The sequence below is a fragment of the Crotalus tigris genome, unplaced genomic scaffold (assembly GCF_016545835.1).
Source record: "Crotalus tigris isolate CLP2741 ecotype Arizona unplaced genomic scaffold, ASM1654583v1 scf7180000018340.3345759, whole genome shotgun sequence".
NCBI classification, from domain to species: domain Eukaryota; kingdom Metazoa; phylum Chordata; class Lepidosauria; order Squamata; family Viperidae; genus Crotalus; species Crotalus tigris.
Window position 1 is genome coordinate 953609 of NW_024096953.1, and position 17074 is coordinate 970682.

A 17074-nucleotide genomic window follows, 5' to 3' on the forward strand; every position below is an offset into this window, starting at 1 on the left:
GGGTAAGGACTCGATAGGTAGACAAAATGCCAAATCCAGTCTGAACATCTGGCTGACTGTGCGATGATCAATAATAATCATCATCATCATCCCCCATTGAGGCACTACCTTGACGTGGTTGTGGGGCTTGTGTACTCTGAGGAAGATGAGAGCTATGCCAGAGGTTCAACCATACTGGACAGGTCTCATCAGAGGAGTCAGACAAAGAGTGTCTCTCCCATAAAAAATATGGTGAGACGTAAATTTCAGAATGCCATACCGGCTCGGACGTCGCCCGGGTTAACAAGGTCCGCACTAGATATTGGAGTTCCTGGATATCTGGTGAAAAATGGGTTACAGGACTCAGGACTGTTGGCTGAGCAACCAGGGCCAGCAGCTGCAGAACTACTGGAAGAAAAGGTGTTTACCCGTCGCAGATACACAGTGATGGAAAACAAAGAAATAATGATCTGTTACTACAGATCAAGTCCAACAAGAAGAGGATATCTAAAACGAATGCACCAGTTCTGGAAAGAACAACATCCAGAATCAGAAATAACAGAACAGAGACTAGCAGATCAACGCCGATTTATAACACGAAATAAAGTATTCACAGAAACAGAATTGGACGAACTGCAAAGGTTTACCCAGGGCAAAGAAATCAAAGCCTTACCAGAAGTAATTCAGAATGTAGAGGCAAACCAGGGGGAGTTGGCAGTGAAGGAATCCAGCAGAGATATACAACTGTTCTCATTTGGAAACCAGGCACCTCTACCTCAGGAAGAACAAAACCCTCTAACTAAAGAAATAAAAGAATTGAAACAAAGAATAACTGAGCATCTAGAACAGCACAAAAACAACAGAATAAGGCTGCCTGCATTGAAGCTTGTTCCAAAGAAACAGCTAGCACAAGCATTAAAAGATGCAAATACTGCAATATCAAGTATAAGCACCAATTCACTGCAAGAAACAAACCAACTAATGTACAGCACAGCTGCAGTTATAACAGAATACCTGGGATGCAAAATCAACAAAGAAGAAAAACAAACAAACAGTGCACCAGAAAAATGGAAGGTTAGACTAGAAAATAAGATCAGCAAGTTAAGATCACATGCAAGCAAGCTAGAACAGATGAAAGAAAAGAAGCTGAAGAACAAGAAGACCAAAGAATACCTAATCAAGAAATACCACTTAGAAACAAGGAAGATCAAGGAAGCACTGGAAATAATAAAGCAACAAATAACAGCTATAGCCAGGAAAATCAGTAGATATGAAGCTCGAATTGCAAACTATAGGCAGAACCTCCAATTTCAATCCAATCAGAAACGTTTCTACCAATCCATCAATGGAGAAACTGCAAGGAATCAGTCAGTACCTGACAAGGAAGAAACAGTGCAGTTCTGGAAGCAGATATGGGATAACCCAAAAAATACAACAAGGATGCGGCTTGGTTAAAAGAGGTGGATGCAAATAAAACAGAAGTTGAAATGAAAGAACTAGTAATAACAACAAAAATGGTAGAAAAAAGAGCAAGGAAAATCAAAAATTGGTCAGCACCAGGTGAAGATGAACTGCATGGGTTTTGGTTGAAACATCTAACTGTTATACACCCACTCATTTCCAAGCAGTTCAACAATATACTACAAGGAGGAGAAATTGAAAAGTGGCTAACAACTGGGAAAACCTACCTAATAATGAAAAATCCAGCAAAAGGGGCAACACCAGGTAACTACAGGCCAATTACCTGCTTACCAACAACTTTCAAATTACTAACTGGTGTGGTAGCTGATGCAGTACAACAGCATCTAGTTGAAAACAATCTCTTTCCACCTGAGCAGAAAGGAAACCGCCCCAATAGCAGAGGAACAAAAGATCAACTCCTAATAGACAAAATGATCTTGGAAAACTGCAAGAGAAGGAAGACCAACCTGAATGTGGCATGGATTGACTACAAAAAGGCATTTGACTCTCTGCCACATGATTGGATAATAAAGTGCCTAGAAATAACAGGAGTCAGTAGAAACATCAGAAAATTTGTGCAAAGATCGATGGCACAATGGAAGACACAGTTGCAGATCAATGGTGAGAGGCTGGGAGAGGTTAATATCAAGAGAGGAATATTTCAAGGAGATTCATTATCACCATTACTATTTGTTATTGCACTGTTTCCTCTGTCAACAATACTGAATAACTCAGGACATGGCTATCAAACATCAAAAACATCTGCCAGACTATCCCACCTCCTTTACATGGATGATCTGAAGCTGTATGGAAAAACATCATCTGAAATAGAATCGCTGCTCAACACTGTCCGTATATATAGCCAAGATATTGTAATGGAGTTTGGCTTGGACAAATGTGCCACACTTACTATCAAACAAGGAAAAATAATGAAAACTGAAGGAATCAAGATGCCCCACGAAAATAACATTAAGAGTCTGGATGAGGAAGAGTACTACAAATATTTGGGTATCCTTCAAGCTGACAACATCAAGCACACTGAAGTCAAGAAAAAGATTAGAGGTGAATACATCAAGAGAGTGAAGAAGATCTTAAAATCCAAACTCAATGGAGGAAATACCATAAAGGCAATCAACACCTGGGCAATCCCAGTCATTAGGTACACAGCTGGAATAGTGGACTGGACTCAAGCAGAACTAAAAGCAATGGATAGGCAGACCAGAAAAATAATGACAATGAATCATGCCCTTCATCCACGCAGTGACATTGATAGACTTTATCTACCAAGGCAAATAGGTGGGCGTGGAATGCTACAAGTACATCAGATGGTTGAAGAAGAAAAAATGGCTTTGGAAGAATATCTGAAGAACAATGATGAAGATGCACTGAAATTAGTATATCAGGAAGGCTTACTAACTACTGGAGAGACCAAACTGGCCTACAAGAAAGACCAAATGAAGAACAGAATAGAGGCATGGGAAGACAAAGCACTACATGGCCAATACATGAAAAAAATAGCTGGGAAAGCAGATAATAATAAAACCTGGCAATGGCTAAGAGCAGGAAAATTGAAGAAAGAGACCGAGGGACTAATTCTGGCTGCACAAGACCAAGCCTTAAGGACAAATGCATACAAAGTCAAAATTGAGAAGACAGCAACAGACAGTAAGTGCCGCCTATGCAAAGAAGCTGAAGAAACAGTGGACCACTTGGTAAGCTGTTGCAAGAAGATTGCACAGACTGATTACAAGCAGCGGCATGACAAAGTAGCAACAATGGTGCATTGGAAGATCTGCAAAAAATATCATTTGCCTGTAAGCAAAAACTGGTGGGATCATAAAATAGAGAAAGTCATAGAAAATGATAAAATTAAACTGCTCTGGGACTTCAGAATTCAAACAGACAAGCACCTGCAACATAACACCCCAGACTTAACAATTGTCGATAAGAAAGACAAAAAAGTCTGGATAGTGGACGTGGCAGTGCCTGGAGACAGCAGAATAGAAGAGAAAGAACTGGAGAAGATAACAAAATACAAAGACCTACAAATAGAAATAGAAAGACTGTGGCAAAAGCAAGCAAGGGTAGTACCAATAGTCATAGGCTCCTTGGGTGTAATCCCAAAACAACTGGAGCACCACTTGAACACCATTGGCATTGACAAATTCGCTATTAGTCACTGCAAAAGGCAGCCTTATTAGGAACTGCTTCCATCCTGCGACGATATCTGTAATACCATCAAACATCCACATCTGCCTATCCCAGGTCCTGGGTAAGGACTCGATAGGTAGACAAAATGCCAAATCCAGTCTGAACATCTGGCTGACTGTGCGATGATAATAATAATAATAATCCCTCTGTCAACAATACTGAATAACTCAGGACATGGCTATCAAACATCAAAAACATCTGCCAGACTATCCCACCTCCTTTACATGGATGATCTGAAGCTGTATGGAAAAACATCATCTGAAATAGAATCGCTGCTCAACACTGTCCGTATATATAGCCAAGATATTGTAATGGAGTTTGGCTTGGACAAATGTGCCACACTTACTATCAAACAAGGAAAAATAGTGAAAACTGAAGGAATCAAGATGCCCCACGAAAATAACATTAAGAGTCTGGATGAGGAAGAGTACTACAAATACTTGGGTATCCTTCAAGCTGACAACATCAAGCACACTGAAGTCAAGAAAAAGATTAGAGGTGAATACATCAAGAGAGTGAAGAAGATCTTAAAGTCCAAACTCAATGGAGGAAATACCATAAAGGCAATCAACACCTGGGCAATCCCAGTCATTAGGTACACAGCTGGAATAGTGGACTGGACTCAAGCAGAACTAAAAGCAATGGATAGGCAGACCAGAAAAATAATGACAATGAATCATGCCCTTCATCCACGCAGTGACATTGATAGACTTTATCTACCAAGGCAAATAGGTGGGCGTGGAATGCTACAAGTACATCAGATGGTTGAAGAAGAAAAAATGGCTTTGGAAGAATATCTGAAGAACAATGATGAAGATGCACTGAAATTAGTATATCAGGAAGGCTTACTAACTACTGGAGAGACCAAACTGGCCTACAAGAAAGACCAAATGAAGAACAGAATAGAGGCATGGGAAGACAAAGCACTACATGGCCAATACATGAAAAAAATAGCTGGGAAAGCAGATAATAATAAAACCTGGCAATGGCTAAGAGCAGGAAAATTGAAGAAAGAGACCGAGGGACTAATTCTGGCTGCACAAGACCAAGCCTTAAGGACAAATGCATACAAAGTCAAAATTGAGAAGACAGCAACAGACAGTAAGTGCCGCCTATGCAAAGAAGCTGAAGAAACAGTGGACCACTTGGTAAGCTGTTGCAAGAAGATTGCACAGACTGATTACAAGCAGCGGCATGACAAAGTAGCAACAATGGTGCATTGGAAGATCTGCAAAAAATATCATTTGCCTGTAAGCAAAAACTGGTGGGATCATAAAATAGAGAAAGTCATAGAAAATGATAAAATTAAACTGCTCTGGGACTTCAGAATTCAAACAGACAAGCACCTGCAACATAACACCCCAGACTTAACAATTGTCGATAAGAAAGACAAAAAAGTCTGGATAGTGGACGTGGCAGTGCCTGGAGATAGCAGAATAGAAGAGAAAGAACTGGAGAAGATAACAAAATACAAAGACCTACAAATAGAAATAGAAAGGCTGTGGCAAAAGCAAGCAAGGGTAGTACCAATAGTCATAGGCTCCTTGGGTGCAATCCCAAAACAACTGGAGCACCACTTGAACACCATTGGCATTGACAAATTTGCTATTAGTCAATTGCAAACGGCGGCCTTATTAGGAACTGCTTCCATCCTGCGACGATATCTGTAATACCATCAAACATCCACATCTGCCTATCCCAGGTACCTGGGTAAGGACTCGATAGGTAGACAAAATGCCAAATCCAGTCTGAACATCTGGCTGACTGTGCGATGATCCATAATAATAATAATATAATATATAGCTTTCCACCTACATTCTGAGGTTGCGGGGGAATCCTACAGCGCCATTCCTCTGAGGGCAGAAAGGTCACGTTCTCAAAGAATGCAAAGAGTCTCCAGGCCATCAGCTGTCTAAAATATTTGGGCAGGTTTAACTCCCTGGCTTGGTGGTGACAAATTGGTGTCATTAACACACAAAGGGAGGTTTGAAGGGCTGGAACATTTGGTCTCATTAGGACCCCTGTCAGGGGTGCCCGCGGGAGGGGAGATGTCAAGGTGGCGGGTGGGACTGTGTGGCTGCAGCTGCCATGTTTATTTTTAGGACCACCTCCTGACCCCCTGGCAACAGGCCTCCCTTTCTACCCAGGCTGAGCTGGCCAGAGTTTCTCTTGGCAGAGGAAAATCATCTACGATGGCACTGATGGACCTTCCCATGTGTACATACCTTCCCATGGACATCCTGAAGAGTTCAAATGCAGGAAGGAGAGAAATGGCTTCACCCTTACAGGCCTGAGAGGCAAGGGACACTTCCTCTGTGGGTCCAGGCATTTTGACCATCATTCCATTTGAAAAGCTCTTTCCCCCAGAATCTGGGCAATGCTTTTGGGTTTCTCTTGGAGACTTTGTTCAGGGCTAGCCGTGGCAAATATAGGGTGAATGCCTTCCCTTTCTTTGACCATCTTTTTAATGAGTGTGTTTTTCTATTGATTTACTATACCATTTTATGACTCTATTTAAATGATGCTGTAATTGTAAATTGTGAAGGGAAGCAAGCTGTAAACAGAATGTAAGTAACAAATAAGGTCATTGTGTGGTCCCCATTGTGGCAAATGTTTGCATGCACTCACCCGTGTCTTCATTGCCTCCTGTTTGCCTGGTTAAAATTTGACCCTGCAGGTGCCAAAGGCTCAAACATCTATAAAGGTACAGCCATGAAATAGGATCTGATAAAAATGGAGGGAAAACCTGGAGCAAACTCATGTAGCATTTCAAGAGAAGATGGAGACACAGAATTTGCCTAAGGTAAGTGAAACAGGTACCTGAACTGGATCTTGCTGCTTCAGTAGCCCTGGAGACTACTGTTTTGCTGACCTGTTGAAAATAAAATGGGAAGATTAAAGAGCTTTTAAAAGGTCCTAGTATACAAAGGTTTTTTTAAACACCTTTAATGTTCCTGTTTTATTTCTTGTAGTCTAAGAAAACAAATCACAAAACAAAGGTTTTGCAGTCTGCATACATTATCTATCTATCTATCTATCTATCTATCTATCTATCTATCTATCTATCTATCTATCTATCTATCTATCTATCTATCTATCTATCTAATCTCTCCATCCACCTGTCCATCTACTATCTAATTGACTCTCCAATCTTGTGAACACTGGAAACAGGAAATATGTGAAAACTGCAAAGCCTAAATGCTGTGGTCCCTTGTCTTGAGAATACCCACAAAATGCCAAAGCTGACTTTGGGCTTATCGCAATGTGCAATGCAGGCTGAGCCCCTCGTGACTCACAAGAGGTCAGTGTTTAGAAGCAGCGCCATTATCCCCAGTGAGAATTGTTGAATGGTCCAGAGGCCTGCAGGCTCGGGCTGACATCTTAAGAATGTAGTAAGATGCAGTGTTGTTTTTAGAGTATGCATTTAAACGGTTATCTAAAAATGCTCCTTTTCATTTGGAAATTTAAAAGTTTAAGTATGTGTTACTGCACCTTCACATCTTGCTAGTTGGCCTTGTTTTTCCTCTCCCAGAATTTCTACGCATCTCTAATCTTGCTTAGATATCTGGAGGGCAGGACAGACTAGTTTCTGTAATGAAGACCTTTATAGATACCCCAAATCCAAATCCCAAATCGCCAAACACAGGAACAAATGTATTGGATTCACGGATGGATCACATGAGTATAAAATGTCTTTTTTCCCCCATTTCCTCTCTTAAAATTAGGTTGAGCAAACATCAATTGTAAGTTTTAAACTGGAAAATCACCATCTGGCTTGTGAAGTTAGCTGCATTAAAATATGAAGATATTAACAAATGCCTCCCTATTTGAAGAATATTCAGTACGTAGTGGCATTTTGAGAGAGGGAGAAAAAAAATGTGTTCCTTGTATTCATAACTTTCTTTTTTATTAAGTAGCTATGGCAACTTGGCACGTTACTCACCCAACGAGAGTTGCGATAGCATCTTTCCAGGCAGACAGCTGTCCTGCCCTCCGTGTTCTGCTGAAGGCTGCTCTGGGGGAGAGAAAGCGGCCAGAGACAGCCTTTGCACCGTGCTTCATCAGTGGCACTGCTGGCATTTTGCTCTGTGGCTCAAACACCCAACTGGCATCCTGCCCAGGCGTCTTGCAAGATGGCCCCTCTTCCCTTCCCTTCCCTTCCTTACCCTACCCTACCTTACCCTACCCTACCTGACCGGGGGCTCAGGCTTTCGGGGAACTGAGCCTCAAACATCTCACTTGGCCAGTGCGGCTGAGTCAATGGCATCCAAATCAAAGTTTGGTTTCTTCCTCTTGTAAATTATAGCAAAAGGCCATAGATGGGAGCTAAGGAAAGCAGAATAGGAGAACAGAGTTGGAAGGGATCTTGGAGGTCTTCTAGTCCAGCCCGCTGCTCAAGCAGGAGACCTTATACCATTTCAGACAAGTGGCTGACAGCCTCTTCTTAAAAACTCCAGTGTTGAAGCACCCACAGCTCCTGGAGGCAAGCCGTCAACAGGTCAGCAGAGCAGCCTGGCCTAACCTTAGTCAAGGCTCAGCTAGAGGCAGGTACTCTGGTCCCAGGGTCTTTCCTTGGGGGCTGCATCCATCCCTTTTCCCACCCTTGTTGTACACTCACAACAAAGCCCAAGCACAGCAGTCTCAGAATTGCCCAATCCCTATGGTGTGTGTGTGTGTGTGTGTGTGTGTGTGTGTGTGTGTATGTGTGTGTGTGTGTGTGTATCCTGCACACTCTGCTCCATTTCTGTTACTTGGCTCTGCATTTTGTTGCTTGGGGATGGATCCAGATAGACAGATCGGTGTATTTATATAAGATTTATAAGGGTGTCCAACTGCAAGAATGTGAGTCTGGGCAGCCAACCGTTTTGGAGGGGTTTCCTTTTGGCTGTGCTCTTGCTTTCACAAAAGGCCTTAGCCCATCCCTCTGCCCATAATGCCTGAGCAGGAGATGCAGAGAAGAGGCTGCTGAGCAGGAGCCAAGAGCCCTCCAAGGAGCTAGATTACAGCCCACCCCGAGAGCCTTGCTGGGGGGGGGGGAACAGGTGGTCTTGATCCGGGGACTTTCCATGTCCTGCCACTGCTTGACCCTCTGCGGTGCCTGGGTGCTGAGGAGCTGCTGACGGCCCTCGTCACAAGGCTGGTTCCAAAGGAAGGCCACAAGGCTGCGGTACAAGCCCAACATCACACACCACAACTGGTGTGTGAGCACAGGAGTGCCTTAGCTGGAGCTCTGCTATCCCCATGAGTAAAGCAGTTTGTTCCCATTGCAGGCAGCAACACACAACTTAGCTGCTTTCCATCCCCATCAGTCAGGCCTCGGTTCAGTCAGGGGGCAGTGAACTCCACCGACAAACTCATTCCAGGTGAAGCTTCCCCCCCAAACTGTGTGGAGGAGCCCCACCCCGTTACCAGAATTGCCATTGTTGGCGCTTCCCAAACTCTTTGCCCTTCCTCTTTTCTGGAGCAGGGTCTGCCTGGTGCAGGGAGACCCCAAGGGGACTTTCTCAGACTTCCAGCACTTGAAATCTGCCATCTGTAATCTCTTGGTCACTTAGCGATGGATAGTCGTCGGGGATCACTTTAATGGCTGAAATATTGATATTTATTATGCAAATTGGATTACCTTACATCTGATTGTTCTCCGTCCTCTGAATACTTAAAATTATTGTACGCCTTTATCCTTAATGCAAGTTGTCCTTCAATTTGATGCTTGAGCAGAACATGCAGGTCATCACGGAGAGGAATGAAGGAAGTAATTAAAGGAGAGAGAGGGAGAGAGGAAGAGATATTAGATAGTGAGTGTGCTGGACCTCCTTTCCCAAAGCCAAATGAGTTCAGACAAGAAATCTTGAAACCTTTGCTTGTTTTCTGGCTCCTGCAGGGAGCCCAGGTGCTTCTCTTGGGGGATACGCTTGGCTTAGTTGCTGACTTGTAAACGGCTCCAGCAGCTTTGATCTTGCAGAGGGCTCTTTGTTTGAGGCTAGTTTATCAAAACTGTGGGTGAAAGTCAAACCTGCCTTCCTTCCCTGCAGACGGAGTCAGCGCTCAGATCTGGAAGGAGGAATTTGACCAAAGAACGGTCTCTTGTTTTAGCAGGAGGCAGACTCCATCTTTGCTCTGCTGCAATGCAGGTGAGATGGGACATGTCTCAGACTCAGGAAAAGGGCTCAGGGAGAATGTTGCTGGCCTCGTTTCAAAATCAACACATCTTTGCCACACGCAGTTTTACCTTCAGCCTTTCCCCACAGGCTTGCCCTCCCTGACAGTATCCCCCACCCCAAATAGCCCCCTTAGACAGGCCAGGAGAATCTTCAGCATCCCCCGTGGCAGAGAGAGCGAGAGCTCCTTTAATCACGAGATGGGTGATCTGGCGAAGGGACACTGCTCTGGGGCTTTTGCCAAAGGGAAGAACTGGGCCAAGCAAAACTCCTGGCCTCAGCTTGGCATAAAGGAGGAAAGAGAGGAAATGAAGCAGGAAGGGACGCGAGGGGGAGTCCTGGTTGCCCTTTGCCACAGCACTGACAAGGGAACTCAGCCCCATGGCACCAACGGAGCGCTCTGGGCTCATCTCCTGGCAGCCCCAAAGGCCAGCACCCCTCTGCAGAGGATGCGAAGCTGGTGGTCAAGTCACACCATGCTTCCGGTGCTTCCTGGTGGGGGAAGGAGGCGGTTTGGAGACAAGCAAGAAGCTTGTTCCAAATGACACTTCAGAGGTGTTGGGCCTCTTTAGGACACTGCCCAGCGTGCTCCCCTTTGGCTCTACGCGGAGCCTCAAAATGTGAGAACCATTCAGGGCCACTCGCTGGCTCCTCTGGCCAGGATGCCCCGATGCTCTCGAAATCCAGAAAGAAAGAAGCTGCTGTTGGCCAGAGATTCTCCCGGGGTGGGATGTGCCAGCCGAGGTGGCTCAGACTGGAGAGGAAGCCCCTGTCTCTCGAGAGAGGAAGGGCTCGCACATAATCAGCTGGGCCTGCCAGGTGAGGAGCCGCCACTTCTCAGGATGTGCCCCAAGCAAGCAGCGCCCTCCTTTACCTCCACCACCAGCATCTTCCACCAGCTGACTGGAGGCCCCAGGAGAAGCTGCCACACAGGCAGAGCATCCATCCTATTGCAGCTGCTTTGCTGCGTTCCCAGCGTGGCCAAAGCGGGGACCCCTCCCACACCAAGCCCTCTGCTGCCCAGAAGGGATGGAGCAGCTTTCGTGGCTCCTCCGGGCCTCGACCTGGCTGCTTCGAAGCAGGAGAGCCTTTCCCTGCACCCTGTCAGGTTTGGGACAGAGATGCTTCTCTGCTGCAAAGACCCTGAAGAGGGTGGCGCCTCCCAGGAGCAGAGGAATCGGGCGCCTCGGCGGCCCTCCCAGCCGGCGGGCGAGGTGGGCTGCCCTGCATCCTGCAGAGAAGGGAACGATTCTCCCCGGAGCCGTTCAGGCCACGGGGCCAAGAGCAGCCCCTCCGGCTGGGGAGAAAAGGCTGGCTCCGTTCAGATGGGTCCGGCGTGGAATGGGGCTTCCTGGCGGATCAGGTGCCATTTCCGCCCTTGCAAAGTCTCCGGCAGCTGCCAGGTGGAGTCGCAGCCTCTCCGGGGCTGCGGTTCCTCCGAGCCTGGCGCTGGACGGACGGGTCGCGCAGCTGCGGGGGCACCGGGAGACCCTCGGGTCTCTTCTAGGAGCGAGAGCGAGCGAGGGCCCGCCGGACTCCGCGGAACGGGCGGCGCACGCAGGGCTGGCAGGGAGGGGGCCGGGGTGTTCGGAGAGCGGGGGCGGCTGCTGGGCCGTAACTCGGAGCCGGGGGGGGGCGGGGCCCGAAGCGCCTTCTCCGCGGCCGGCGGCCTCGGGGTCGCCCTTCGGTGCCCCGCGTTGACTCCGATCCTGGCCGAGGTCCAAACGCCGCCTGCGCCTGCCGACCGGGCGGCCCCTCCCCGGCCTCGCCCTCCCGGCCCGCGCGCCTCGGCGGGGCATTTCTCGGGCGCTGCGCCCGCGGGCGCCGGAGAGCAGAGCTAGATCGGGCCGTGGGGAATCCGAACACTGCCCCCGCCTTTCGGAGCTCCTCGCCCGCTCCCATCATCCCCAGCCGGGCAGGGACTGATGGGGCTGCGGGTTCGTCCGCTGCGGCCGCGGCCGGCCCGAGCGCCGAGAGGGCGCTCATTTGCGTACGGGGCGGGGCGGGCCGGGCGGTCGCGCCCCGCCCCGCGCGGCTATTGGCTGGCGGACGTGGGCGGGGCGAGCGCGGGCCGCGCTGGCTGGCGGAGGGCGCCGCCCCGCCCCGTGACGTCGCGCGTCTCGTGAGGCGCCGGCTCGCTGGCGCGGCGGGTTCGGGCGGCGCTGCCAGAGCCGAGCAGGTGCCCGAGGATGGCGAGCCGCAGCCGGACGAGCGCGCCGCAGAGGCGGCGGCCGCAGCACCAGCAGCCTCCGCGGCGGCAGCCCCCGCAGCAGCCCCCGCAGCAGCAGCAGCCCCGGCCCGCCCCGCCGCCGCCCGCGCTCGTGGTGCTCCTGCTGGCCGCCGCCGCCGCCGCTTCGCTGCTGCCCACAGGTAGGAGCGCCGCCGCCGCGGAGGATGGGCCACGCGGTCGCCGCCGAGCGCCGCGCCCGTAAGGCCCGCCGCGCCGAGCAGGGCACCGCCGCTACCGCCTGGGCGCGTCCGTCCCCCCGCAGGAGCTCCGGGCGAGCGGCGCTCCCCCGCCCTCCCAGCGCTGCCTCGGGCCGGCCGGGCTTCCGCGGGTCTCCCGGGGCCGCCGCCGTCGCCGCTGCGGCGCGCCGCCTGCAGCAACCGGTGGGGGCCGCCGCGGGTCCCGAAGGAGAAGCGCCGCCGCCGCCGCCGCCGCCCGCGCGATGCAGCTCCGGGCAGGGCGATGCTCCGGCCCCGCAGAGCAGCCCGGGCGGCGGGCAGGGCTGTCGCAGTTGCCCCGGAGGCGCGGCGGGCGCTCGGCTTTCCCCTGTAGCCTCCGGCGGGAGATTTCGGGGCGGCGACTTGCCCTGCGGTGCCGCCGCCGCCGCCTTCGTTCCCCCAGCCGCGCTTCAGCGCTGCGGCGGGAACTTCGGCCCGCTTCCCCGGGGCCGTCGCCGCCGCCGCTGGGCTTCGGGGAGGCAAAGCGGGGTCGGCGGAGGAGCCGCCCGCGCCCCTCCAGTCCCGGGGCCGATGCGCGGGTAGCGCAGCGGCTGGCGGAGTCCTGCGGGGCGGCTGAGCCCCCCAGCCCCTCGGGGAAGAGGGGGCGGCGCGGAGGTCGCCCCGGCTGCCTCCCTTCCAAGGCCGCCTTGGGGTGAGCGCTGGCGGGGAGCGGTCGCGAGGTCTGCCGGAGCCCTCAGGCTTCCCGGAGCTCCTTGCCCGCTTTGGCCCGGGCCGGTTTGTCGCGGACGAGCCGCCGCGCCGTTGAGCGGCCCTTTGCGCGGAGCCCGGCGGGGAAGGCGAGCCGGGCAGCTCAGCGGGAACAAAGGACGGCATTCATGGGGCCGGCGGGGGGGGGGCGGCGGCGGCGGGAGGCCGGTTGCCCCTCCTCGGTCAAGTTCTGCCGAAGGGCCCCTCGGAAAGGGCGGGAAGCGTCGCGGGCTGCGCCACCTTCTCCGGGGAGATCCCGTCTTCCAGGCCGGCGCTGCCGCGGCCCCGATCCCGAGGCTGACCCTCCGCCAGAGGGTGGCTCCCCCGGGGCTTTGGGTGGGGGACGGGGGGGGTCATAGTGTAGGGAGGGAGGGGGGCTGCCCGCAACGCCAGAGCCCCGGCGTGCCTCGACTCAAAGGCGGCTGGGCCAGTTCTGTTACCGTCGTCACCCTTTCCGGGGGATCCCCCAAACTTCCCAACGGCGCAGGACCGGTTCTGCTGAGGGACCCTGCTATCCGGGAACGGGGGAGGGGGCTTTTGCGCTGGGGACGAGGTTTTAGATCTGTTCGAGTCTTTTTTGGCCTGGAGCATTAAGGCACTGGACAGAGGCTTTCTTTGGGGGGGGGGGAATGACTGCCGATTCTCTCATGTGGGCATGAATATCTGGTATTTCACCCTGCCGGTACTGAAATCTCATCGGATTAAAGAGAAGTCTCTTCGTTGAATAGTGTAACTCAGCCATCCTCTTTCGTGAAATCTGGTCAAGGCAACTTCCAGGGTTGAGCTCAGATAGCACCATCCCTCTTTGAAGGCAAGAGGAGAAACAGCAGTTGGGAGTTTGGCTGCCTGTCTCAGCCTAGAAGGGCCCGAACCTTGGTATCCATCTAAGGAATCTTCAGCAGAATAAAAAGGATTTAATGGGTCCAGAGCGAAGATGAGGCTGATTCTTACCCTGGGCATTTATCAACTGGAATGTTTGACAGGGAGAGACAACTAAGCATGGAAGCTTCATATTTTTTGAGCTTGTAAGCCTCAAATTGGCAAAGAAATATTTGTCAAATCCAAAGTAATTCTTATTTCACAGATACTCTCACTCTTTAAGGAAGACTGAGTCAGGAAACGGAGCCTCTAAGGATGATCCCACTTCATTCTTGTGGGGTTGAATAATAGAATCTTAAAAGTTGGCTGGGGGTGCCCTTTGCCCCCATTATACCATGCAGGATCCAGGCAGTGTTTCTCACGCTCCCACCTTTCCCAGGGCTAAGATACTTTCTATTGTCCCCTATCTGCTAACCCTTGTATACCTTTGTCATATTTATTTCTGTTTTCTTGACTGATACACTGTATTTATCTTTGTTTTTCCTTACCAAAACTGTGTGCACCTGGTGGTTGATGCTGGTAATACTGCTTAAATCATTAGTAAGAATTTGAGATATTCTTGTTTTTTCATTCCTGGTCTGCAAGAGGCCTCAAATGTTTGGGCCATGTTCCACCAGGGATGTTGCAAAATTCTGCACTTGGCAGGGTCCTCTGTATCATTTGTGAGTAGAAGGACAGGCCTTTGAAGAAAATGGCTCCTGTGTTAATAGACATTTGGGGTACTTGATGTTCTCGGGTATATATAATGTTTGGCCCGTAGGATTGTTTCTCCCATAGTCTTGTGGGCTTCTTAAGCCAGTGGGCCTGCATTCACGTGGGTTAATGTGGGTCTTGGAAGCTGTCTCTGAAAATGTTGAATTCTTGAAACTATCTCCCACAGTATGTTCTGGATACGACACGGTAATCAGGAGTGTGTTATTGAGCATGTAGTAATTGTAGCAGAAACTCAATTCTAGCTTGGATAATTGTAATGGAACTAGATAATATTAAAACTTGGTTTTAAAAAAGCTGATGCTTTAATATATGCATTCCTATGGCACCTTTCATCTGAAGATCACTCTGCTTCACAGTTAATTAAGCTTCACAGTGATCCTCGGAAGTTGAAAAAAGGGCAAGATTCCAAGTGTTATTGAAATCTGGCCTTGAGTTGGAATAGGTTGTGAACAGAGAGAGTGGACACTGTACAGCAACCTCCTCCTCAAAATAACAACATCACAAGGCTGTGGTGCAAATAGAGTGTGATTGGACCTTGGGGTGTTCGTGCCCAGAGCAGCTCCCCATGATTGTCCCAGGGCGGCCCTGCAGAAGCACTGCGATTGGAATTCCTGTCTACGTGGCCATGCTGGTTAAGGATCCTGTCTCACCAGGAGAGAACACGGTAAAGAAGATTGCCTGATGCTTTAAATAATATAAACAGAAATAAATATGGGAAATGCATTCAAACAGTTGGGACAACAGCATAATCATTAAGCTTCTCTGTGGTTTGTCTCGTACTTGTGTTGAGAGCTTTATCATTCAGAGGGAACAAATTGCTTAGGCAGCTTTCCCCAACTTGCTATCTCCCTCCCCTGCCCATTTTTTTGTGGTTCAGTGCCCAGAATCCACATCTGGAGGCAAACCTGTTGAGGACAGCTGTCACGGCACCTGTAATTTAAAGCTGGAAGGGCAACATTGTGTATAATCATGACGTTTCTCCAAATTAACAGATCAGGGATGAGCACATTCTGATATTTTGCACAGATATGATGAGACGAATTGAGTTGGTTTTATTGTGCTCAGAGGTCTTTCCTTCTTGCTTCCCACCCAGAATCACTGTTGGTTGCATCCTTGTTTAGAGTGCAGTTTTGCTGTTTTCATCCTGGAAGTTGGAATTTAAAAAATGTGTGACTCGGTATTTGCAATAGCGGTCCAGTTGCAGAAGAGCCAGTGAGTTGGTGCGGAACGTGTCAAACGAAGGCTAGGAGACAGGGGTCCTGATCCAGCCTCGTGCATGGAGGCCCAGAGCCTCTGGGTCAGTCTCTCTGCCCAGCCTAAGCACTGACTTTGTTGTGGGCGTCAAATGGAGAGGAATCTAGGAAATAAACAGAACGAATGCTTGCTTGCTTTCAGGAGGGATTTGGATGTCCAAACCCCTTGAAATGATGGATGAAGGGGAGGTGGAGGAGGCATTGCAAGGCATCGGCAGCCTTGGCCGCGTTGCTTCCTGGCCTTGCCGCTTGACGTTGGCATCTGCTTCCTTGTCTCTTTGCTTTCCTTGGGTAGTGATTGTGCCTTGCCCTTTGCCCCTTGGGCAGAGCTGGTTTAATAATATGTTCTGCCAGGGCAGCAGACAATAGACACGGTCTCTGCCCTGCTACGAAATGATAGTGCTGCGCGTGAGAAGTGTCAGCTTCTAACCTGGTGCGTGTGCCTGGTCAGAGTTAATAAAATGTATTTTGCTTTGGATCAGGCGTGCTGTTTCATTCCACATCAAAGAGGGCCTATTTAAATGCTATTACCATTCTGTTTGTGTGCAACAGAAATGACTTACCTAGTAATTTCCTCAGGGTTATGCATGTAGTGTGCATTTGTTGATGGGCTTTGGGCTGACTTGACTGTAGAAACACAATAATTTTACCTCTCTAAAATGCCTTTACTTTTCTTCGACTACATCTTGATTTTGCACAAAATAGGTTGGAGCACCAGCAGCATCCATTTCCAGAGGCCTTTTTCCACCCTTCAGTGTCTGGGATGTGAATGATACTTTAAAGGCTTTGTGAGTCGACATGGTTGCATTGATGCATGTGGGACGATGGTTGGAGGCATAAATATGTGGAGTATCTAAGCTGTTTGAACAGATCTTCTCAGAAGAGGATGTGGTGAGGGCTTCACTTTTGAGGTGTCTGTCTAGATGGGCTCCTCCCAGCCATGAAGCAGCCCCTGGACATCCTGGGGGCTCTGAGCCTGCGTGGAAAGCTGGTCTGGAGGCCCTTTGGCCAGCCTGTCTGGAGAACTGGAGGAACTGGATGGCTTCTTTTGAGGATAGAGCTGGTCAGGGTAGGTAACCCTCACGAGTTAGCCAGGTCTTGGTGAGTTGGATGTGGTGCTTCTTCCCTCTGCATGAAGTCCTCATTTGAAAAGGGGGCCTTCCCTTTTTGAGGCTGTTCTGCTAAATGCACCATTGGCTGCTGCCTTTCTACATGGAAACATTTACATTCTGTCAGAATAGAATTTGTATACACTGCTTAACTGGG

The 17074-nt window shown here is 49.7% G+C and overlaps 1 protein-coding gene across 1 annotated transcript in view; it reads left to right on the forward strand.

The window, feature by feature from the left end:
* Positions 1–11959: 11959 nt before the first annotated feature.
* Positions 11960–17074, forward strand: part of CADM1 (cell adhesion molecule 1) — a 233240-nt gene continuing 228125 nt past the window's right edge. The window contains exon 1 of the mRNA XM_039350478.1: positions 11960–12179. Coding sequence (XP_039206412.1) covers positions 11999–12179 — 181 coding nt within the window. The 5' untranslated portion in view covers positions 11960–11998. The remainder of the gene's footprint in view (positions 12180–17074) is intronic.